Source organism: Triplophysa rosa, linkage group LG2, assembly GCF_024868665.1.
Source record: "Triplophysa rosa linkage group LG2, Trosa_1v2, whole genome shotgun sequence".
NCBI lineage: Eukaryota > Metazoa > Chordata > Actinopteri > Cypriniformes > Nemacheilidae > Triplophysa > Triplophysa rosa.
This window is the reverse complement of record NC_079891.1, coordinates 15,344,423-15,371,267: the sequence shown is the minus strand read 5'-3', so window position 1 is coordinate 15,371,267 and position 26,845 is coordinate 15,344,423. Positions and strand designations below refer to the sequence as shown.

The 26,845-nt window shown below is 38.2% G+C and overlaps 1 protein-coding gene across 1 annotated transcript in view; it reads left to right on the top strand.

Moving 5' to 3' along the window:
- tmem8b (transmembrane protein 8B) overlaps nucleotides 1–26,845 on the top strand; it is a 196,050-nt gene that overhangs the window by 64,230 nt on the left and 104,975 nt on the right. The window contains exons 4-5 of the mRNA XM_057353725.1: nucleotides 23,544–23,677; nucleotides 26,475–26,743. Coding sequence (XP_057209708.1) covers nucleotides 23,544–23,677; nucleotides 26,475–26,743 — 403 coding nt within the window. The remainder of the gene's footprint in view (nucleotides 1–23,543; nucleotides 23,678–26,474; nucleotides 26,744–26,845) is intronic.

The following is a 26,845-nucleotide window of genomic DNA, read 5'->3' as shown; positions in this document are numbered from 1 at the left end:
TCAAGCCCTGCCCACTGGTTCGCGCATGACAGTACTGAACACAAGCTGCACGGAATCAGATAGAGCGAGTGTAAGCATCATGCCGTTAAAGATCGCAAAATATTGTGTAGTGCCTGGTTGTGGAAGAACACAGTCGCTGCATAACCTTCCTTCGGATTTCGACAGAAGGAATGCGTGGTTGAAGTTCATTTTTAAAGACGTTCCAGCTCACGTGGGGAAAACATTGAGCGTTTGTTCGCTTCATTTCAATGCGGATTCCTTGAACAAGTCTTTGCGGAGAGACTAAAATTAAAAAGCAGTGCTGTGCCGTCAATATTGGATCCGATAGGAATGGCGCAGCAATCTTATGTGAGTAAAACATATTTGTACTATGCGTCACTATTGCTTTGTTAGAGATCGCTTGATATGTCCTGATAGTATTACCTGGGGACCTCTAGTCATTTGTAATCATTGTAATCGGCATCTCTGTGTTTTGGCGGGCTCATATATAATTTTTCAAGGTTTTATCCACCGTTTGCGAATAATGGAGGCTGTTTTGAAGTGTTTTGATATTATTTCTGGTGCTGGGTCATTTTGGCCGGGAGTCTACCGTTTGTTTATTTCTCATGAAAACTATAACATTTGAGACCCGCAATCGCGGTGATCTTCTGTCCGGTTCGCGGGTCTTAAATGCTGACATGTACGGTCATATATCACTAAACACCATACAACTATAGGCAAACTATACGCAAAGCCTTGCCATCACATCCGGGAAATAAGTCCGTAAATTTGAGTAAAATCAAGTTACGTAACGTTACGTGTCTAACCAAATTCACAGAAGGCTCCAACTAAGTCAACTACGCAAGCTGCTATCCAATCATAGCAGTGGGCGTTTACTTCCAAGTCTTCTATGCGGCCCGCCCTTAAAAACTGAGCGTTTCTCCAGCCGGCCTCAAAACCAGGGGTAGAAAATAGCCTATTACTTATTGACTTTGATGTTTTCGAATGTAAAAACCAAGCGAACGTCATAAGTTGACATCAGACAATAGTATAAAACAATAAAAACGGCCAGTTCACTGCACCTTTAAAGAGATTCCTTTTAAAGGGTTTGACTTAATGGTTGTCCTGTACCTATAGGGTCCAAAGTAAACTTAAGATAACAAAGATAACTAAGTTAAGTTATTAGGAACTTCAACAGTATACAGCTGTGGAAAAAATGAAGAAACCATTCTAAATTTTCATTTCTAGATGTGTTGGGGCCATTCCAGTCCAGTCCAATTTCAACAAAATCAAACCTCAGGAGTAACAAAAGGTCACCCAACAGCAATGTGAAAGACTGACAGCATGACAGGACACATGAACACTGTAAAAAAGATGAATATGAATATGAACTTTCTTTGCAGTATGAGGTCTGAAAAATACAGAGTTATCTTGACATGCTTCTCCAGTTTTCATTTTCTGCAAATCAATGCAAATATAAACAATATCTTTATTTGAAATTTTGGAGACCTTATCATTTTACCTAAACACATACCTATAATAGGAAATTTAACACAATTTAAAATAATTTTGAAATGGTCTCTTAATTTTTTGCAAGTAATGTGAGCAATGAGCAAAGACACGGATCATGTTTTTTTCTATTAACTTTTAAGTTATTTTCTTCAAAATGTTTTGTGAAGACATGTGGAAAATTCCTGCATTAAGCCATTAATTCCAAAATATGAGGAACAAAATCACAATGTGTCCTCGTATTGTATGTCAGGTGCCACAAGAGACAGAGTCTGGCTCATCTTGTCCAAGATGCTGTGAAAGACACAATGACAGGCACTGTTTATCCCACAGGTGCAAAGAAAAAAGTCAAACAGTGATACACGTAAAAAAAGAATAAAAACGAGGGAACTTTAAAATGGTTTAACAATAATCTACGACCTGGCATGGGCTGAACAGGTGGCTACAGAAAATAAATACAAATTCAAGAAATTCAGTTTTGGAGTCATCACGGCGGTAAACTGATATGACCCGAGTACAAGCCAATAACTGACTGTCAAGTAACAGCTTGCAGGATCGCAGCTCCATGGACACATGGTGCACAGAGGTGAATCTCATCAGAGCAAAGCTGCAGTGGCCCTCAGTAAAGTGCAAGTCTGTTCTCTCTGCTGATGAGCTCCACGGTCTCTGTGAGGCTTATCAGAGAGCAGTCGGACACTTCTCTGCAGGCACACAGTCACACAGGCAGATGGCCAATTGGAGAGAGAGAAGGAGAAAGTGAGAGAGAAAAAGAAAGGGGGCTGGGTTAGTAAGAGTCAAGCACACGGCAAAGATTACCCGACCTGCTCTGCTGGATGGAGCTGCCGCAGAAGATAATCAAGGACCAGAAGCAGAGCATCCTGACAGTTTGCCTTGCACTAACTAAACTCTCGGCTTAAATCAATAAACTAATTGGAAACTGTCAGCACTTGGAGATATGTTATCGTTCAGTGCATCTTTGTTTATTTTTGTGGTATGGTCTACGCAGTCGGGTAGGTAGGCTTGTCAGTTTTGTGGCTGCATTGAATTTTTATATTATAGATAGTGACTGGGCCATTGCACTCACAACACAATTCAAAATTTTCAGTTTAGTCAGCACAGTTGATGTTTAAGTTTTTTTAATAAAACATTCCAAGTCAGATGAGGATTAAGGGCGCACTCAGTAATTTTGCTCTCATTAAACAAGTTGTACTCCAAAAGAAACACTTTTGCCAGGTGCTGTTAAAATGATGCCAGTCCTATCCAATTTTATCCGACTGCAATATCGGAGGCTGCACTCTCAGGACCGTACTTCTGGGGCCGCACTTCTAGGACCCTAATTGTTTTTTTACAGCACCACCTACCGAATCGGGAGTTAGGAGAGAACCAAGGACCCTAGTTTTTGAGGACCGAAAAAGTGCAACTAAGACAGTATATCCACCCAATTCTAATTACGTCGTTTTTAAAAGGTTTATTACACCCAAATACTATATTTCATGCAATTAAACCTTATTGCTAACATTCAGCTAACAGCTGAATGTTGAGTAATTATTGTGACTAACTAGCATGATATAATAAGTACAAATATTAAAATAAACAAGAAATCATGGTATAGCCTTTCAGTCAATAGATCAACCACATTTCAAGTACAGAGTGAAGACACAATGATGACTCTGGGTGCAGATTTAAGATTGTGTTCATATTATAAAATCACAACTGAACAGTTGAATACACACACAAACACACACACACACACACACAAAAAAACTATATAAATAAATAGACTTAAATTAGGCCGAAGCCTAGTACTTGACCAATTTATTTATTAATCTTTTGTCATACTACTGCCTGCACTGAGCTGTGTCCTTGAATAGACACACAGTACATTACAAAATCTAGCACAGGGTATTTTAACAGACAATTATTATGATGTCAAATGTAACAATCAATATTACAGAAACAGTGTCAAAATGAAGAGACATGCATTTGTGGGATTAACAAGTTGACTGTGCGCACGAGACAATTAAAACATTAAGATTAATTTAAATGACTTAAAATGGAAAAACAATGAGTAATTAACAAGGTTTCACAACGAAGAGTGCTACAGTTTATTGTGCTGGCTAGGTCTAGAATTAATACTCATCCCATAGTCACAAAATCAACATAAGCTTGCCAGTCGTGCTACAGTTTCGCTAAACGAATATACTTACAACTCGTTTTACAGCATTAGAAGCTTATTGTGGCTATATATTGCATTCAAGACTATTTAGCAACTCACTTAGGCTACATTTACTTTCCAATAAGATGTTAAATGTTTTTAATGTTGAACTAATAAAAATTCATCCAAATTTGACACTCACACTCTGATTGTCGTCCATTCTGGAAATGCACTCGATGCACTCGACTCGTCACTTCCGTTGTCGCAGGGTCCTAGAAATGCGTCCCCAAAAATGCAGTCCTGAGAGTGCAGCCTCCGATATTGCAGTCAGATACTACTCATCCTATCAACAACCTTATAAAAGCTTTTTTTGTATACATGTGTAAGTTGCCTCATGTGGGCGATCAACTTGTGATAACATGACCAGCCAAATATAACTCATTTTGAGCCCTTGGGTGTATTGTGTGTAATATTTTTGCATATAATTTACATGCACTACCGGTAAAAAAGTTTTGGCACACTTGAGTGAAATGTTTCTCATTATCAAAGGTTCATGAAACCCCCCTTTTCAGCTACAGTCTCACTGTCGTTTTGAAAAATGCAACTAAAACGGGCATGAACGCTGTGAGAAGAAGAGTGGGGGAGTGGGCGGGGCACTAGAGAAAGTGATCCGATTCCACGTCTTAAGTCATTACCTGTTTTATACAGTTCAGGTCATTACACGAATCATACTTTCAAGCCACATCGGTTTTACAGAAACCACTAAATGTAATATTAGTATTTATTTTTAACAAAATGCAAGTATAACTGTTAGTTAAAATATGACAGTTACCGCATTTGAAGAGATGGAAAAGTCCTCAGGTCACGGTACCGCATTCCTGACACAGACTACCTTCATGAGCGAGTCCAAAAGTCCACTTGTCTTCCTTTCTAAAAGCTTTCCCGAGTAAAACACAGTTTGCTACTGTTTCGGCCTTACTCGCATCCATGACGAGCGGGCTTCAAAGCGGATAACGTTCCGGTGTCCTGACATTTCTTCCTACCCGTCAGATTATCCGACCAGGCATGCGCACTAGGGGTGGGCGGATCGATCCTGAAGTATCGATACTATCGATACAGAGGTTGTATCGAAAAGGATCGATCCTAACATAAAAATATCGATACTAATGTGTTTTTAGTACTGATTTTATTTATTTACTAATGTAGCTAATAATTGTATAATATAGAAAACCTTTTCCCCCTACACCTAAAGCATGTTCAAGCTCAAACCGGTGCGCAACATTTTGCTACGGTTTCCGGGTTGAACGACACGTTTCCTGGAAACGGTTTGCAACGGTGTGCATTGCAACAGGGTTTTAGATACGTTTTCTCTTGTTTGGTGGGTGTGTCAAGAATGTCAGCAGCAACATGTATATAACCCACGCGGTATTAAAGAGACAGCTCGCACAATGGGTCCAACTAAAGTTGTTTAAATGTTTCTGCTGCAGCTCGGTATACGCAACAATTGAAGATATTAGAAGAGATGTATTTTGTAGTATTCAACACGTATTTATACCGATTTCATCAGGCTCCGAAAATTCTTCAAAAAGAACAAAAAGAATGGCCTTCTCAGCTGCCATAGTTCAACTCTTGCGTCATCACAACAGGGTGTTCAACCGCACCACCGTTTCTGTTTAAAAAACGTTTTGCAAGGTTTTGTCGGGGCTGAACGCAGCCCTAGTCTTGCACACGTTGCTCCTCTCTGCGCTGCCATGTTTTGTTGACTGCCATCATGTGACTCAGCAGCGCCAAGTGCAAACAGAGCAAAGTCCGTTTACAGAAGTCGTCCACTCGGCGGCCATGTTTGCAACGCCTCTGGGCAGCTATTTACGTCACGCACGTAAGTCCACAGGCCTATCTACATGAATGGGGGAAGGTAGATATTTCAAAAATTGCTGGCAAAAAGCACAACTAAACAGGATATGTCCGATCAATAGTTAAACATTTACCATAACTTTGGTTTGCTAAGCTTAAATTGTGCTAAAAATCACCTTTTTCGAGGTCGCCTCATCTACTGCGCCTGCGCACAGGCTGTCATTCCTCCCCATTCATCGTAACGGCAGTGGCGCATCTTGTTAATATTAATATCTTTGAGCAGAGAAAGAAGAGGAGCATCGTGTGGAATTATTTCACTGCCGTGAATAAAAACACTGCGATGTATGGCAGTAGGGCTTTGGGAGTAAAAAGCCAAAGATTGTGAGTTAACATACTTTATTATTTAAGCACTTTATTTACTTTGTTTTTCAAACAATTGTGTGCACTTTGTTCATAAATTCACGTAAACAAAGGGTAATGAAAGGGAAACATGTTAATTTGTTCTATTAGTATGTCTAAATATAACACTGAACAAAAACGGGAAAAGAAGTTTTAAAATCTTTGTTCTTCAGTAATAATTTTGTGCACTTTGATTTTTTTAAAGCTAGAGATGTAGTACTGAGATAGGGAGAAATTGTTTTGTTATATATTGTTTTTCTGTCCTGTCAATCTGTTATTATTATTACTATTTTCCAATAATAATTTGGTGCAAAGTTCATGTGTGCAAATTCTATCAGAGTAATAAATAAATATATTTATTTGGTTTAAAATATGTCCTGTGTTTTAACATGCACATGATTAATTAGCCTACAGGCACATTAAGAGCAAATCACAAATTATTTTAGTGGTCATGAAAATGTATTCAGATTTAGCATATTAATGATGCATTCATCTGATAAATCATGAAACTTCATTTACAGGAAAGTAAATGTAAGTTCAAGTGAATGCTTCTAAAAGTAAAAAGTATTGTTATCGGTATCGGCAATACTGGCCTGCATTTACTTGGTATCGGATCGATACCAAGTGTTACAGTATCGCCCACCACTAATGCGCACATCAATGTTACGTCATTTTTTTGTGCTATAAAATCATCCTACCTGTTTATTTTACACTGCTACTGGAATCTGATATAGAAATCATTCTACATATTTATTTAATACTGGTAGTACAATTTGATAGGGTATTGCTGTCACGATTCTCAGGGTGAGACACGGAGACAAGGATACATGGACAGAGGACCCAAGTGCAGACAACGGGTAAGGGGTTAACAAGACAGACTTTAATTATATCTAAAAATACAAAACAAAGACCCACGTGGGGGAACATAACAAAACATAGCAACAAGGACAGGGACTAACTAGACTCGAAATAATAACAACACTTGCCATAACCACAATAAACTAAACTAACTACAGAACAGTAACTCACCCACATGACACAAACACAACGCAACAGAACAATGAACCAGCACGAGACAGAAGACACAAGGGCATTATAAAGGGGATAAATCAAGAGGGGACAGGTGCAGGACATGAACTAATTAACAAACAATAACGAGGAGACGAAAGGGCGGGAACAGAGACGCCACACCGGAGAGAGGGAGTATATGGAATGCCAAAACTGACTCTCTCCACATAAAACAAGAGGTTCTATCATGGTTCTGCCACTAGGTCAAGAAAAGCAAGACAAGGTGGGACAGAACCATGACAGAAGCCCCTCCTTAAGGAGCAGCATCCTGATGCTCCTCAAGGAACAAACAAGACTAACAGACTGTGACAAAAAACATAACTATACAAAACACGACCAAAAACGTGATACATAGAAAAAAAAAAGTCCAAACAAAGCATGGTGCCGGCTGGAAGGCGGCTAGACAGCACATGGCGCCGGCTGGAAGGCCGTGGACAGTACATGGTGCCGGCTGGATGGCCGGCTGGACAACATGCGCCGGCGGAAGGCCGGCTGGACGACATGGCGCCGGCTGGATGGCGGCTGGACAGTACATGGCGCGGCTGGAAGGCCGGCTGGACAACATGGCGCCGGCTGGATGGCCGGCTGGACAGACATGGCGCCGGCTGGATGGCCGGCTGGACAGGACATGGCGCCGGCTGGATGGCCGGCTGGACAGACATGGCGCCGGCTGGATGGCCGGCTGGACAGGACATGGCGCCGGCTGGATGGCCGACTGGGAGACCAGCTATCACCGGCTGGGCAGGCCTGGATGTCGACATGACAGGACAGGATGTCGGCGGCTGGGCAGCGCTCTCTGGCAGCTGGGCAGCATCTCCGACGGCTGGGCAGCGCTCTCTGGCAGCTGGGCAGCAAACAAGAACAAACACACACAAACAGTCACTCGACAGGCCTGGGCACCAGCTGGGAGGCCGGCAGGGATCTGCAGCGGGAACAGGACACCGGCGGCCTCAACCCTGGAGGGGAATCCGACGACCTCAACCCTGGAAGGGAGCCCGGCGGTCTCGATCCTGGACGGGGTTCCGGCAGTCTCGACCCCGGAAGGGAGTCCGGCGGTCCCGACTCTGGACTGGAGCCCAGCGGCCTCTACCCTCCAAGGGAGTCCGGCGGATTCAACCCTGGAAGGGAGTCCGGCGGCATCGACCCCTCCCGCTGAGATCCCTCTGTCTGCTGGGTCCAAAAGGGCTGGTTCATTCTGTCACGAGTTCTCAGGGTGAGACACGGAGACAAGGATACAGGACAGAGGACCCAATGCAGACACGGGTAAGGGGTTAACAGACAGACTTTAATATATCTAAAAATACAAAACAAAGACCCACGTGGGGGAACATAACAAAACATAGCAACAAGGACAGGGACTAACTAGACTCGAAATAATAACAACACTTGCCATAACCACAATAAACTAAACTAACTACAGAACAGTAACTCACCCACATGACACAAACACAACGCAACAGAACAATGAACCAGCACGAGACAGAAGACACAAGGGCATTATAAAGGGGATAAATCAAGAGGGGACAGGTGCAGGACATGAACTAATTAACAAACAATAACGAGGAGATGAAAGGGCGGGAACAGAGACGCCACACCGGAGAGAGGGAGTATATGGAATGCCAAAACTGACTCTCTCCACATAAAACAAGAGGTTCTATCATGGTTCTGCCACTAGGTCAAGAAAAGCAAGACAAGGTGGGACAGAACCATGACAATTGCGCTGTAAATTAATCCTACATGTTTCTTTAATGCTGGTAGGATAATCTGACAGGGTATTTACAGTGTAAATTTATTTTATATGTTTATTTTAAGATGTTAGGACTATCTGACAGGGTATTTTGCACTGTAAAATCATCCTACCTGTTTATTTTGTCAATGTGGTTTATATTATATTAAGTTTTGCCCTGCGGTAGGAAAATCTGACAGGGTAGGACAATTCGACAGAACACCGGCATGGGATATGGTGCGAGGTGACTCGTATTCCACTGGTCGGGAAACCCCCTTTCGTCAGTGTCGGAAGTCCCCTCTGTCTGTTTTAGTTCCGAATGTGACAATTTGAGCTATACTGGTCCACATGAGCTCCGGCCCACCATGATCTCCAAATGGCCATTCGCGCCTGTTTCTGTGCGCCACAATTTCAACAACTGTCATGTTTGATCACTTTCAGTGGAGAAGCCCTTCCCCCCACATCTATACAGCATATAGTGTATTTCACATAACATATACTTTTATATATACATATCGGAATATGTCTTTTTGCATCTCCTGGTAAGTGTTCTGCTTTTTCTTCATTTATCAATCAGATTACTATCATGTGCCATGAACGCCTTTCTCTGAAGGGTCGGATAGAAACACACCAGGGCTGCCTTCAGCCCTGACAAAACGTTGCAAAACATTTTTTAAACGGAAATGGTGGTGCGGTTGAACACTCTGTTGTGATGACGCAAGAGTTGAACTATGGCAGCTGAGAAGGCCATTCTTTGTTTTCTTTTTGAAGAATTTTCGGAGCCTGTTGAAATCGGAATAAATACGTGTTTAATACTGCAAAATACATCTCTTCTAATATCATCAATTGTTGCGTATACCGAGCTGCAGCGGACACATTTAAATGACTTTACTTGGTCCCATTGTGCGAGCTGTCTCTTTAATACCGCGTGGGTTATATACATGTTGCTGCTGATTGGGCCGACATTCTTGACACACCCACCAAACAAAAGAAAACGCATCTCAAACCCTGTTGCACACCGTTGCAAACCGTTTCCAGCAAATTGTTGCGCACCGGTTGGAGCTTGAACATGCCCCAGGTGCTGTCATAAATAATTAGGAGAAATGTCTTCACATTGGTCAAGAAAACACAGTCTCATGAATAATTATGAGACACTGACGCATCATCTATGTCAACCCGGTCTCATGAATTGCGTATAAATAACATGCTGTTGCATTATCGTGTAATATGTACGCCAAAGTTAGATTTTGCGTACATATGATACGCCAATGTTTGCGTGCACCTCGCTGGAGAGCAGCCATTTTGAAACGTACATCAAGAGGAAACACTGAAATAATTAAAATAATACTGTTAGGTTTAGGGTTTGGGTAGAGGTTATAATATGCACGCACGCTAACATTAGGTTTAGGGTTTGGGTTAGGGGACAGGTTAATAAGACAAATTGCCGGTTAATATGCACGCGCGCTAAATTGGCGTATCATATGCACGCAAAAATAGGCGTATCATATGCACGCAAAATCTAACTTTGGCGTACGCATTTCACGATAATGCAACGCGCGTGTTATTTATATGCAATTCATGAGACTGGGCTCTTTATGTATACTATCCTACAAGCCACGTCACATCCTTTGACGTTGGCCAGATGAGGATTTTAAACCCGGAAGGCAAAAATAGCGCAAAAAAGCTCAAAATTAACTAGTTTTCTCTACTGTAATAACTTACAGTTGCTAACATTGTTTTCTATGATGTGCAACACAACAAACACTGTTAACATCTAAATAAATGTTGTTTAGTGTTTTGTAACGCTTTAAAAAAAAACGTTTTATCTGAAGGTGTATGTTTAAATGTCAGGGTGAGACCTTAGAAGCTGCTTGATAAAAGGACAAGAAAACATTTCTGCAAATTTTAGTCATGATAAAAAAACCCGTTCATTTAAAAATAAGTTACCTGGTTGCCTTAAAATTTTGAGTCAATTCAACTTAAAAATATTGAGCTAAGCAAAAAGCGACAAATTATTTTTAAGCAATATTGAAGGCACAAAGTGACTAAATTAAAAAAATTAAATAATAACAAAAATTGAATTCATTTAGTTTGTTATTGCTAATGGGACAATTTTCATATTATAAAAAGCCCCAACTGGCACTGAAAACAGACCCTAAACAAAACACGAAAAAAGAAAAAATACAAATAACAATAAATAATAATAATAATAATACCAATCCACTATTGGTGCTACAGGTATGCAGTGATATGCATTGAAGTTGGATAAAGTTGTGAATATAGCAATTGCCGTTTCTCCAAGTAGCAGGGCCGGATTATCCAATGGGCATTATGGGCACTGGCCCAGGGGCCCATGCGCGCTTGGGGCCCAAGAAGGGGGGAGAAAATTTAATTTTATATTAATTCTGCCGTGCGCCTCTCTGGTCCGCACACACGCAAGTGCACACACAAAACAGTGTTTCTAACGTATGCAAGTCTGTCTCTTGATTTAGTAACTTTTACAAGCCCTTTAGCAGCTTTTGTTCAGGAGAAGCACAAAGCGAAATATCCAGTGACCTTCCGATAAAGCTTTCATTCAGTGGGAAAATGTCGCCAGTGCTGTCCCGCGAGCGCAATGTCTCTTTTCCCCCGCGCAGGGATCTCAGTGAGCGGCAGGAAGAAGCTGTCACACCGGTGCGTGGAAAGAACCCAGATGCAGGCAAGCAGTGAAGGGGTTAAACAAAATACTTTTAATACAAATAACAAGACAAAACAAAAACCCACGAGGGGGTAAAATAACAAAGACAAAGGGATAACAACTCAGACTACACAGGCACATGAACTAACTAGAACAACACTAGATAAACACTTACACTGACTAAACTTAACTGATCAAATGACACGGGCAGGAACACCAAGCAATCATACACCAAACAGACGTAGTACAGACTTGGTATAATCCACAAGCACAGGACAAAGAAACAAGAGGGTATAAATAGGGAAAGACAAACGAGGGATAACGAGCAGGGGCAGGTGTAGAACATAAGACACAAGAGGGAGACAATACAGGAAACGAGAGGGGCGGGGCCAATGACAAGACCTGAGAAAACACATGAGATGTCACAAAACAAACATCTCATGGCTTTCTCACAAATAACCTAAGGCTTTGCCATGACTCTGCTACAGGACCAAGAAAAACATGACTAAGGAAGCAGAGCCATGACAGAAGCAGCACATTCCACAGGTGACTCCTGAATGAAATAAGTAAAACAGCGTTTCCAACAACCTGTCACTGCTATCGACTGTTTGAATGTATAAACATGAACACATTTTGTCTGTAAATATGCATATGGTTACCTAGACAGAAGCTGTGTGAAAGAATATAGCCTAAATCGCCGCTTTTTATGGTGATTTGTTAGATCTTGCGCTAAAGCCTGGCTCAGATTACAGGATTTTCGGCCATATTTTACCCCGATTTCCCCTCCCGAGAATCTTTGAAAAAATCGGGTCCAGAACCTCGATCGGGTCCGAGGTTCGGCCCAGATTATCACGTAATGTGAGGCGTTAACGGATCGAATCTTACACCTCCCGATCTGCTCCGAGAGAAATCGGAGCCGCCCCGATCATATCAAACATGTTTGATATTTAGGATTTTAAATCGGGGTGATGACGTTGGTACCTTAAAAATGTCTGACAGACCTTTAAAAATGTCGACCGCGAAAGCTCCTGCAAGGGTACGTTGGACAGCGGAGATGGAGGACGTTAACTTGTGGCAACAACATGATTGTCTATATAATGTATCCTTCAAAACACACCACAACCGCACAGATAAGGAAAAGAGCTGGGGAGAAGTCGCGTCGGTTTTAAATGTACGGGGTAAATTAACTGCTTGTAGTTTCGTTCAACAGATTGTTATTTGGCTAGAGGCATACATATAACATGCGTTTATGTGTTTGTTTTTATGCTGTATCTTATAATCACATTGGCATTCATCTTTATTCTCGGCAGCGACAATTTTTTTCTTCCGTTATTTATTAACATTAAACTTAAGCGGCTCGCCCAAAGCACAGTCATAACTTCAGCCCTAGCAAAAAGCATTATAGCACCCCCTGCTCAAAATACGTTCCCGCGGCTTTGGACAGACAGACAGAGAATCATTCAGAGAGCGACAAAGACGTTACACAACCGTTGCCAGGTGAGATCACGTGAAATTAACTTTGCGATGTCCCTTTGTTTACTTCTGTTTCCCGGTGAGATGACGTAAGAGGGGTCCTCTGGTATGATAATCTTAATATTATCCTGTAGTTTGGGTGTCTTAGAATGTCTTTTGATGTGCAATTATGAAATAAAAATCTTCCAATCAAACTTTCTAAATTTTTATTTTTGCACTTGCTACCTTTAGTTTTATTTATAAACACAACTTTACCCCCCAACGTTTTCTTATCTGGACATTTCACATTCATAAATGCAAGTTTACAAAGGGCAAACCTATTTTTGTAGTGCTTGAAAAAGAGATTCAAATGTAGATGTGATGTCAACATCTAAAAATAGTAAACCCATTAAAACGGTTACTATTAGCTCCTTTTACAAAACTGCATATCCTATGGATATGTAAAATATGTGTAATTTAGTTGTACACTGATGAGTGTGAGTTTGTTTAAGAATTTAAATAAAATAATCTGTCAAGATTCTTTTTATGTGTGTGCTGCAACCAGATTTTTAATCTTTCCAGATTTTAAAACTCCTGTAGTCTGAGCCAGGTTTAAGCTTTTAAATAAGAGAATCTGTCAAGATTCTCCTTATGTGTGTGCTGCAACCAGAATTTAAAATCTGTCAGGATTTTAAAACTCCTGTAGTCTGAGCCAGGCTTAAGTCACTAAGTCAAGAAGCTGAAAATATGTAAATGAAAACGGCTTTATTGTTGTAAATATAATCTATAGGCTAGAATACCCTCACGGTTGTCTTTAAAATCTCAAAAGGTAAGAGTTTTTTACATGTAGGCCTATTTGGTGGTGTTTCTTTGCCAATAATGAATTTTGATATAATCAGAGGTGGGTAGAGTAGCCAAAATCTTTACTCAAGTAAAAGTACAAGTAACTAGAGAAATTGTTACTCAAGTAAAAGTAAAAGTCACTATTTTAAAAATTACTTGAGTAAAAGTAAAAAAGTATGCAATGAAAAAACTACTCAAGTAGCTAGTTACTTAGTTACTTTGTATCTGATTATATAGGCCTACTACATAAAATTAATATTAATGGCAATATTTTAATATGACACTTTAATCAATATTTTTAATTATCATAAGCAGATATGTTTGCAATATACTAGAGAGACTAAAGAATAGACAAACACAGAAGAGACAAGCATTTCTGTAAATTTCATCTAGTCCTGATGTCAATGTAGTTTACACAATTTATTTAGAATAACAGACCATGTCAAACTAAAGCATGAACTAAACTCAGAGCATTTCCTAAGATGATCTAGAACATCTGCAGTGCTCTCTTAAATGAAATACACATTTTTGAACAAAGCTCATGTTTTCTCGTGTTGTGTCACGTGTGTGTTGTGAAATGCTTTTACTTGTAAACAAACAGTAAACGGTGAACCACACGCGCATCAACAAGTTTTCTTCCTTCTGTTCTTCAAATGTATATTTCTGCAAGCCCACGTCTCTGTGTCTGACAGGTAACGCGCACGTTGCTGTGTCTGACAAACAGGTCGCGCGGGTGCGCACATATGGCGGGCATTTATCATTGCTGGCAAACAATATGACACATTTGCAGTTTTGATTGTATAGATATATATATTAATATCCACTTCATCCAACGCTCTTTGTGTTCTGCGTGTTCTTAAGTTTCGCGCTGCGAGGAGTGAGTAATCCGTCTTCAGATGATTCAGATCGTGCTGCGAACTGAACAAATCATTTGAACTGATTCATTAGCCTATTCAAATTGTTTTTTCCATTGTTCAATTAATGCTTTCAAAAGAATCGACTCAAAAGAATTGATCACTCGGGAATGCCCGTAAAAAGAGACGACAACCTTGAAATAAACAACGCATTTTATAATGGATATTTTAAAATGAAGGAACAAAGGAACGTCACGCAATGTAAGTTATGTAACGAAGTAAAAGTACAGATTTTCTATTAGAAATTTACTCAAGTAAGAGTGAAAGTACACACTTTTAATTTTACTTAAAAAGTACATATTTTCCAAAATGTTACTCAAGTAAATGTAACGAAGTAAATGTAGCGCGTTACTACCCACCTCTGGATATAATGTTGATCAGGTCTAACTGCCTTACTTTACCGATTTTTAGCCTTCGTTATTAGAAAATCCAGAGTGCTTTGCAAAATGTTTACTTACACAGACTCGTGTAAGTATACCTATAATATTCGCTTACATGTAAACATTACACGCTTACACAAGAACGTGAGTCGCGAGGTGCTTGGTACACAAATAAAGTTTAACCAAAGGACAAATTACTCTTATAGTATAATCAATGACAAAGTCTGCCCTTTTATTCTTAGACAAATTAAAATGTTTATAAGAAAATATTTGAGAATTACACTTAAGAATATTCTTAAGAACGTCCTATAATTTATCTTAATAAAGTTCTTATATTTTCTCTTAAGAACAGTTTTGTGAATCCGGCGTGTTTGTGTGTGAATTATGGAAGAATCTGATAGAACTGAATTAATAGGTAGAGGTGAGGCAGTGTGTGCTTGCAAATGCCAGTGAGTTACAGTATGCAGGGAAATGTCTTGATGTTGCTGCTGGTCCAGAAAAGCATTGTTGCAATCATGAGGTGTAAATCTTGTAAGATGGAGGATGTGTACAGGTGTTGACATTGTCCTTCAGGTTGTGATCATATTTTGTAACTTGGCAATGTAATCATGTATTAGATAGAGGTGCTTCCTACACGTAGTGCCCTAGGCTATTTCAAAACTTTATTGTGCGCACGTGCGTATGGGGGGGGGTCTACAAGACACTTGTGCCCAGGGGCCCCTGAATTCTTAATCCGGGCCTGCCAAGTAGCATCTATTTATAACAAAGTAGTATTTATTTATAGCAAAAAAGTTTTAGCTTTAATGATTCTTTAAAGATTTAAAATCATATGGCAAAATTAAGTGTACATTATTTTAATATAAAAATACTTCCTAAAGTGGTGTTAACACATTGCTGTTTGTTTTAGCGTTATGACCATCTTGGCATAACAACATGGTCTTAACCAATGGCACGAGTCAAAGGCGGAGCTATGTCACATTTTCCGTAAGCTGATATAAGCTTTACCCTTGTGATAGTATTTGCCCTTTTATGACTACAATTTTTCCAACCATAAAGTCAATGCAGAGTGAAGATGAGTTTCTACAATCTCTCAACTGTTGATAGTAAAGCAGAGCTTTTCTGCTAATGCATTTCTGGACCTGATGTGGCTCAGAAGAGGAATACTGTGGTGGATATGCAGGGGAACACCAGGTTATACCAAATGAGAGTGTGGATCCCTGCGGTTCTGTTCCTTGACAAATGATAAATGTTTTTCATACCAGGCTAAAAAGCTATGCAGGAAAAAGCTTTGTGCAGCATATGCAGTGGGTTCATGCACAAATACATTTTCAAGTACAGTGTCGTATTTAAAGAGGAGGAATTTCAAGGATTTTTGGCTGGGCTGCTCGTATTACCAGATACACATTTGGAGACCCAGAGGAAAATTATATTGCTTAGAGTTTGCTTTTTTATAGCTTAGCACACTTAATAGACTCAGTTATATTTCTTCAAAGTCAGATGCTTCTCCAAAACTTTCTTAGGAATTGACACAAATGAGACATTGCATTGTCTTATAATCGGAGATGCAGAACTCTCCATTTGTTGTCCATTCTTATTCTCGACCAGGAGAAACAACCGGGGTGTCAAAGAGATCTCATTAGAATTGTTGTTTCCTTTGGGCTGTGATCCACAGCGAATAACAAAGAAATAATTTTCTCATTTAGTCCTTAAATAAATCTGGCCATGTTTGCCATTAGTGGCAGCATATGTGCTTCTCCTCCACATTCTGCATAAACAGCATGTCACAGATATTATTCCTCGCACAGCTGGAGACCACATTAAACACGTGAAATGCCAAATGACAACAATCCCCTATCAATTACGTGTTCTGTTTGGGTCTCACCAAACTTACAAAGAAGGCCACAATTATTTGTCTGGTTGCTCAAATTTGCCAAATTCTGTCTCTAAAAGGGGAAGCAATTAATTGCTTTTTTTCTCCCTTCTCATCCTTTTGTCTATGCTGTGTCTCTGAGCTGGCAGTGGCACACGAGTTGCAAACATCCTCCCTAATCAAATCAGATCAATGAGGAATTGGGAGGACGCTGAGGCGTACCCAGTTGACAAATCTAGCATGTCAGAGACAACGCAAAAGCAAGGGCTGGGTGGAGGAGAGGTGGGGGTACAAAGGCAAGGCAGTGCTTCCTCCAGCACCAGCTGTGCCTGGGCTTTATGTACGCAACCATGCACAAACAACAGATGGGGTGTCTTCTCCACTTTGTTATTTAATGGTAGCGGTTTTGATTTTCTTTCTTATTATACTGCCTACAACTCAGTGACGCGTGCTGGACTACTGAAATGAGGCAAAGTCTCATCTCTGGGTTTGAGTTTCTTTGTACAATTCATGTCCCACAGTTTCTTGGTTAAAGACATGAAAACAGCCTTTATCATAAAAGAAGCAACCAATAATATAACATTCATGTGTTTAACATATATTGTTTTATAAAACCAGACTGGATAAAACACAGCTAACAACAGTTTGTGGATTTAAAATAAATTATGGAGAAAATTCTGCTTCCAGGAAGACAGCAACAAGTAAACAGCAGTAAACTGTATATGGGTACACTGTAAAAAAAAATCTTGTAAAAATGTTTCTGGCAGCTGGGGCGCCAAAAATATAGAGTTGCATAAAATAGGATTTTTTTCTGTAAAATCAGTTACATTTACATTTATGCATTTAGCAGACGCTTTTATCCAAAGCGACTGACATTGCATTATACTATACATTTGTTTCTAAGTATGTGCAATCCCTGGGATCGTACCCATGGCCTTGGAGGCATGTTATGATGTTATGAAGGAAGTTTAGAATATGACAAATTTGTCATTATTTAGAATTTTTCATGCTATAAAGCAATTAAACAAATTTCGTTATATCTCTTGACCACTAGGGGCGCTGGCTTAAAACATTACAGGTACTCTCAGAATATGCATAGCAAATAGCAAATAGTCATTGCGTTCATGAAATACTGCATTTTACAACACATTTACTGAAGAGTGACGGCCACAATGGCTGACTAATGAACACTGGGTACAAAGGGACAAGTATGTGGACAAACGTTTTTTTGAAAAACATCTTCAAAGCAATTTAAAAAAAAGGTGGTTCTGTCACCAAATTTCTATGGGGCGAACAAGATGTGCCAATGATGATACGTGCAAACTTTTGTGTGAATACACAAATTTTTGCAGTGTCAATTTTGAAGTCAATCAGAACCTATTTAATGTTTTGTTTAATTATAAGGCCACTGGGTGGCACAGCCCCACCACATTTTTGTGTGTTCTCAGACTGTGCCAATAAATCAAGGTGTAAAATTTGGTGAAGATATCTCACTTTGTTTAGAAGTTATAAGCATATACACTTAGAAAAATTATAATAATAATACGAGCCCAGTTTTTTTTTTGCATTTTTGGGCCACTTACTATGGAAATTTTGTCATTTGGCCCGTGACATATAATAAACAACTAAAAGTTCTGTGTTTCCTACGTCTCGATCGGAGTAACGGTTGTGAAGTTATTCGCATTTTTTTTTGTTGCAATAAATCACACTACAGGCCAAACCGTAAGGCAAAACCTGGCATGTTTGGTATCGTTGGACTCGGGAAAGATTCAGAAATCTCAGGACATGACAATCAGTCAGCCGCAGACAAAGTTATAGGCCTGTAAATATATTTTCTCACCACTAGGTGGCGCTGGTCGGAAACTTTACGGGCTCTCTCAGGGCATTGTGCTGATGAAACATTCCGGATTTCGTAATGACACGCTTATGCATTCGTAAAATACAGCATTTTACTACGTTATTCAATATGGCCGACACCCAAAATGGCCGACATGGGAAAACTGGATATCGTTCGACTCAGCATGACACCCCGCATCTAACGAGACCAACTTTTTTATTTTTGGACAAACCGTTCGGAAGTTATAAGCAACAAAAATAGAAAATTTGTCATAGGGTGCATTCGAATTGGTGTGAGCTCAGGATTCAGAGGAATTTTGTTTCTACGCTTTAGAGTGAAAATGTATGTGAAACTTTAGACTGTTGGTGGTGCTAAAGGGTTTGAGTTAGAGACTCCAAATTTGTTCTGCATAATGAAGACACTGTCCACTATATGTATGCAAAATTTCATAACTTTCCTGCGTAGGGTTCTATGGGCTGCCATGGCGGAAGAAGAAGAAAACTAACGGATACAATAATAACAGTAAAATTCTGTAAAAAAGTATTTTTTGCAATAACATTTGTAACATGTAACATTTTACAATATGATTGAATTTGCTAACTTTATGCATTAGCTGACATGAACTGACAATGAACAATACTTCTATACAGCAATTATTAATTTTAATTCATGTTAGTTTCAGCATTTACTAATACATTTTTTAAATCAAAAGTAACTGTTCACATTAGTTATTGCACAATGAAACAACATTAACAAAGATTAATAAATGCTGAAAACTGAATTTGCTCATTGTTAGTTCATGTTAGCTGATGCATTTGTTTATGTTAAGAAATACAACCTTATTGTAAAGGGTTACCAAAAACCTTGCTTTGCAAATGTAACCGGTTCTACTCACCCCCTCTACGCGGCCCTCTAACTAGCATCGGTCCAGTTGGGAGACGGGCGCTCTAACGAGGAGGCTAAAGACAGCAGTCTCTAGTGTCTGTCGCTAGAGCATCTCTGTTGGTCGCGGAGTGAGGTTTACACCACTGCACAGCTCTTCATTAGCTGGCCTCCGTTACACAAACACACAAAAAGCTAATAGTTAATCAATGTAGAAAATGTGAAAAAAAAGAGGAAAGGAAACAAAAATGCTTTTGATGCTAACATTGAATTTCTCTATGTGAGTCCATTTAAATGTCTTATTTATTTCGTAGGAGACCAGACTCCACACCTCAAAGACTGTTAGTGCTGGTGTATTGCTGCAGAAATTACTTGAGGAATAGTGCAGGCTAAAACGAGTTTTATAATCAAGCTGAGAGCGAAGCAGATCTCGGTAATACACCAGAGATAATGAGCGACACAAGACTTCACAATGATCTATGACACCTGCCCAGTGGTGCACATCCATCAAATGGACCCTAATGAAATGACAGTAGAGTCTACATTACAACAAATACCTTTAGTGTCAAGGCAACTAACAAAACCCTGAAAGGTTTTTACATTAGGTGCATTAAGAATTATGTCAATTATTATAATTCTGTATAGCTACAGTATATTAAATATAGTGGTTGTTACAACAACAGTGGTTGTTATGAATGATTTTAAGAGGTCCATGTGTTGATTGGATGATTGAAGAGCAGTAAAAAGTAACAATTAAAAGCACCAACATTAAATTAATTATGAATTGTCAACACAAGTAACACATTTAAAAGATTAAATTGTTGTTATGCGTTGATTATTCATATTATTATAGTTTGTGATAAGTGTTTATGTTTCTATCACTTTAATAATATAACTGACAGTTTTGTGTCACTGCACACTTGTTCAGTTTCTTAGCTACAGTGTAGGAGTCAGCTCATTTGGTTCATTGGCTAAAAGTAACTGTTCAATTTTAACAAAATAACAAAAATGCATGCTGACAAAATTATGGATCCATTAGTGTGAGGCTATTATCATTTTTGGTATAAACTAAAGGGAAAATATTTATACAATGTACACAGTGAAGTTTTTAATTACCTTCTATTTGGCTTTTTAGGTGGTCTGCAAAATAGAAAATCATTGAAAAGATTCTTATAGCTTAAATGGAAAGCTGTACAGATTTAATAATGTTAATGTTGTGCTTACATATGCATGGGGCATAAACAACATAATCTCATGACAATTGACAATTTGCAAATTTTTAAAGGTGGCTCTCATTCATATGTTTCAGTATAACCTGCTTTTGCCCAGAAGATGTTAGGGTTAGGGGTGGGGCTTCATTTGTGCTTCTTTCTAATATTTTTACATTATTGTATGATTCACTTGATAAACATTTGTATGAAATCTGCACCTTGTAAGAAAAACGTATGTTTTGCTGTGAGATTTCGTTGAGAATACACAGTGTAGCCAGTCATTTTATTATATAAAAGAACGTTGCTTTATTGAAAAAAAATGATTCAGTGTCTAGTGGATAATGCAAACACATTATTTTTTGACATTTTCCTGAATAAAAAAATTCTGTATAGATAAATATAGAAAGAAGTAACTATGTGATAAACATGGACACAGTAAAACCGCTGCATAATTAATCACACACCACTGCCATCCAATTAGATCTTTCTGCCGCCCGCCCTTTTTTCTTGCTATTTACATCTTTTGAATAGCATTTCAATATTGAAAGAATCCCTTGCTGCTGTCGACTTATTGTTTAACTGCATTGAACTGACAGTTGCGCTGACAGATGCGCTCTCTACATTATGAAGTAATAACATGGCTGACTGACCTCAACAGGAAGTCAGCACTGATATGCGGTTGACATCTGACAGAACTGTGGGTAGATGCACCCGTGAGAATGACCCTGCGTCTCAGGTGGTAGTACAGTACAACAAACAGAATCAGCGGACAGGGTGGAAAAAGCAATGCATTCCTTTAGTTTGTTGATTCCCAGATATTTAATTTCCATGTGTTGTGTGATTGTGTTTTTCTGTGACAACGGCAAGAAAAGAGGTTGGGTTGGGGGAGAAGCTTATACTGCACTATTCGACAATGATGGATGTGTTTTAGGGCAGGGGTACCTGTGCGAAAGAAACCAGAGGTTTCGGATATAACGCTGTGTTATAATTTGCATGCGCGTGCCATAATAAATAAAAAGAGCTCTTTGTTATTTCACACCTCCTCTGTCTTTTTTTAGCCTTGCCCCCACTATTTCCACACATTCACTGCGAAAATCTGTTTGCAGATCTATACAACTGATCTGATCTTTAATTGGAACATACTGTACGCCACAACATCTGTCACGTTAAAACTAATGCTAGCTGTTTACAGCTACAATGACAAAATAAAACAGTTCACTTTTGAAAGATTTTGTTATATGAAGTATTCTGGCAGGGGTTCCCCTTTTCTATTTATGCCTGAAATATACTGTAACTAGGTGCCGGTGTTTTGTCTTCCTAACAGCAAGAATTCTGAGCTATTTGTTTTCAATGTGGCTTTTTCTGTGAGTAGGATCGTTTTATTTCTGGCGTAATTAAAAAGATTCCGCTAAATAAATGCCTTAGATTTCCCCTGTGTCAGTTTTTAGACTGCTATTCATCTATTTAAATTCTCAACACGGTTTTCTTTTTGTTTCTCAAGAGAAATATTACTGTCTCCTTAAGATGAATTGCCCATGTTGTCATATCCCTCATTAGTAAGACATTTTGATTAAAGTATGTGTTTAATGAATAAATATAAAAACACAAACTATTGGTTGCATCACATGCCTGTTGGATATCAGTAAAATGAGGAAAAGTGGAAAAAAACAATATTGTTTGATGTTTTTCTGGTGTGAGGTGGGTGTTGTTTTGCATTTGGGCGTGAACAGTATCGCACAGCAAACCATCAAAAATGATGCAAATGCAACTGCAATTTCTTTCATTTGAAGTGATCATAAGGCTCTCTCTGTCAGAGTAGATTTTCTTCCACGTGCATTTGCATATGATGACAGGCATGTCATTGATTGAACTTAATCAGTTTTAGTTCTGTAAAAATGAACATTTTGTAATCATTTACTTACTATTATTCCAAACCTGTATGGCTTTCTTCTATGGAACACAAAAGGGAAAATACTGAGGAAGTTTACAGGTCAATGTTACTGTTCAATTACAATGAATAAGGACTGTGGCTTTCAAGCTTCTAAAAGAACAAAAAATGCAAAAGCACCAACATTATCATGAAAGTGGCCCATTTGACTCGTGTGCTATATTCCCAGAGCCTTTTGAAGTCATGTGATAGTCTTGTGTGAGGAATATACCCAAATTAAAGGTGTTATTCACTGATATAATTTAATGTAATACAATATAATTCACTAATATAATAGAATATTCCCCTCCAGTGAGCTGTAAACCACTCCGTCTGGATCATTGAGTTAAACCTGAGAACTGGATCAATCCGATTTGTGAAGAATTCATTCAGACCAGTTCTGTGAAGTGGATCAACTGATTCATTGTAAAGATCTGATCCAAATGAACAATTTCTTCAAGACTTCTCTCATGAATGTGCCAAAGAGAATTAGGATGGATGCCACCCTAGATAATGACTTACAGTTTATTCTGTTCATCACACCAGCTATCGTACGCATGCAGAAAGACCTGCAATACAATGCACAAGTCATAAAAATTGATACTTTTACAGTGCGTTTGTTGTTTTTGAGGTCTGAAAAGGCCTATTACCTGTTTCAATTCCATGGGAAATAAAGACCACTACGAGTCTTCATTGCTGTAGGTGTTCCAAGGAAAATTGATATAGTATGAATGCAATCAGATATAAAAGTGTATCATATTATATATATCACATATCAATATACCATACATAATTTTGGAGTGAAATATTTATTTGAACTAACCAATGAATGTCTTGCTTTCTTCTCCTTTATTATTCAGGGACTTCATGAGGAATGTCAGTACCTCTTTCAACCTCAGCTCATTGTTCAGAGGCTCATTGGGATTTCAGTTCTGTATCCTGGTTACTTCATTGACCAGATGATTCCACTTCACAATAGATCTGTACTTTACAAGTGAGTGACCATTTTATTAAGGTGGAAAATACTGGGGACAAAACGGTCTGAGGCCACTAAAAAAAATATTTCGCTAATTTAATATTAAAGTTTGAATTTCAAATGACATTTTTAGTATTATTATTTATTTTTGAAATCATAAACATGAATATATTATAATATTATATATATATATATATATATATATATAATACATTCATAATGTTTATGTACATAACCATACACAGTATGATAGTGAAATGCTTTGTTAAACAATTAATTAAACAATTAATAGAAAATGTAAAAATGTTCCTAAAAATCATAAAAAATAAAAAAGTTGTATACAACTATAATATTTGCTTCAAAGTAATGTGCATGTGATGCCATATTTTAGTTTTACACTTTATCAGTGACCTAAAAACAGTACTAAAAAACAAAATCCTAAAACTATCAGTTTATGCCCAAGTTTAAAATAAATCTTTAGCCCCCTGTTAATAAATAAGTCATATGAAAATAAAGCATGCACATTTTAAAATCTAAAGAAATCTTTCAGATAAAAACGGACACTTGTTGTTGTTTTGTGCAGTCAATTTAGATTACTGTATTTAGATTTACAATACGCCAATTTTTTTCCCAGAATGCAGTGGAAACATTACAGTAACGAACTGTACACAGCTTTCACAGCAAGAAACTGTTAAGAAAACAGTAATAATACTATGAAATCAATGAAAATCATTTACAGTGTGGGGTATCCATTCTGCCCCAACAAGAAAATCCAACAATTAAAATGCTTTTCCATTTGAAAAAAACATTGCATGTCTTTTAGTCTTGTGGGAATGTGCGCACACACTAAAATCTTGACTGTATTGCATAAAAGAAACACGCATACTAATAACTCTTTTCATGTCTCTCCCTCTTTCTACACTAAGCACTTTACCATTTCAAACACATCGTTCTCAAGCATCCCTCTATTTCAGCTTTCTACTCTCATTAGTTCCCGATATTAAAGCTCTCCTCTCAATTAGCAAATAAGGTCTTTCTAAATGAAAAAGAGGAAATTGGAGGGGGAGGAGAGAGGTGCTGAAACATTCATAAACAACAGGAACGGCCTTCAGTACTGGACATTATGTAGATGAGTTTTTATTTTTCATGCCATCAGAAGTTCTCTTGATTTAATGAAAGCTCCACACTCATCTCACAAAGATACTGTATTACCTTGAAAAGAGATGTTTTGAAGAAAGAAAGTTGATCATACCAGACATAAAAAGAATAGTCTCTGTAAAAGTGCACAGTACACAGTGCCTTGTAATTTTATTTGTTGAAACTGGGAACAATTTTCAATAAGGTTTCACTCATTAACATCTCGTCGCCTTCGAATTATAAGAATCTATCATTTTTTGACATTTTTGTCAAAATTGAGTTATTCACATATTCTGATTTTGTGACAACTTTTTTATGTGATGTTTTATCTTTACATTGTGTACATTTTGGGACTTTTTTAGAAAACAAAAAGTTTCTATCCTTAAAGATAAATAGAATGCAAAAACTTTGACTCTCAATACTTAAAAACTGTACAGAATGCAGATAGAACCTTATAAGTCCAAAGAAATAATTTGTTACATTACTTACATTATGTAACATAAGACATTAGCTAACGTAAACTAACAATGAGCAGGTTCTTTTTTCTGAAGTCATAAATCCTTGTTAATGCTAGTTAATGCAAATTTTATTGTTCATTGAATGTCAGTGTTAGTTAATTGTGTTTAACAATAACTGCATTAACCAATACTATTTTGATCTTTCTTGTTAGTTCATGTTCAATGTTAACTACAGTAGTTAACTAATGTTAATAAATACAATTCCTATTTTTTCATGAAATATTGCAGCGTTTATTGTAAATAGAAATGTGGGTCATTCTCTTCATGTGTCCTCATATTCTTCAGTTACAGTAAAATCTGAAAATGCACTTCTGCCCTCTAGTGACTATCCATCTCAAATGACATATGTTAGACGACTTGGGCGGAGCATCCGTTAACAACTCCCCTTCAACTGTCAGTCTGCTACCAGTTCCATTTCAAAATGCAACAGCTGTTTTATACATCCAATCAATTCGCAGTGAAAACCGCAAGCCTCTCCTACTATTTTTTTTCATTCAATATTCCATTTCACTCAAAAATGCTTTAGAATATGGAAATAAAAACAATCGCTACTTCTGGTTCCTGGGGACTTTAATGTAAAGTATTAGCAAGCATTTGAATTATTGGGATACAATTTCATTATTCAGAAAACATAACTGATTTGAAAAAAACAATGGTGCTTTATCTGGATTTTTCTCTCCAGTGAATCTGTAAACAAATAGTGTTCAGTTTAATTGGTGTTTGATGTACTGTTTATATTGTTAATTATAGAAAAGGCAACAAATAGCCAATACAACCAATAGTGCCAATTATTTATTATAATTGTTAAATTCAATTTTTTTTATCTCAATCTGTTGTTCTCTGCATGGGGGCTGGGGCCCTAATTTTACCCCAGGATTCATGAATTCAGTTCATTCTCAATATAGTCTCTATATCTTTCATCACTCTCCTGGGCAGGAACTATTGTATGTCCTTTATTTTTATAGCTAAAAACATTTCTGAATTCTGTAGCTAAAACAAAACAATTCTGAGGTTAGATCCACTGCTTTAAAGTCTAGATGTTTGTTTTCATTCATTGAAACACTGCACTTTTTGCTGTTTTTGAATATCTATGATAGGATAGTATGTGCACTATATAAAGTGCACATTTCCTCTTTGTTTTTCTCTCTTGTACCTGGCAGAGTGTTCATTCCAAACTACATCTCTCGGGTGAAGGTCCAGCTGGTGGACTGCAATACAAAAAACAGGAGTGGAGAGAGCTGCCCAGTTCTACTTAAGATTCGCTCAAGGGCCCCACCAGTGCATAACTCCAGTGCTGTGGACTGCAGAGAGAACATGCCCTGTGAGCTGGATGTGCCACTACCGTCCTGGGAGCAGTGGTACTATATTTTGGTGGAGCGTTACCTCAGTAGCTCAGATGTCTACTTCCGCATTGGTGTTCATGTTAAAGGTAAGTCTTTGGAATAAACTTGTTATAATAAACAAATAGGAAGAAAGTTATATCAAGATTATATTAAAAATCCTTTCATTTATGAACATGAAATAAAATTTT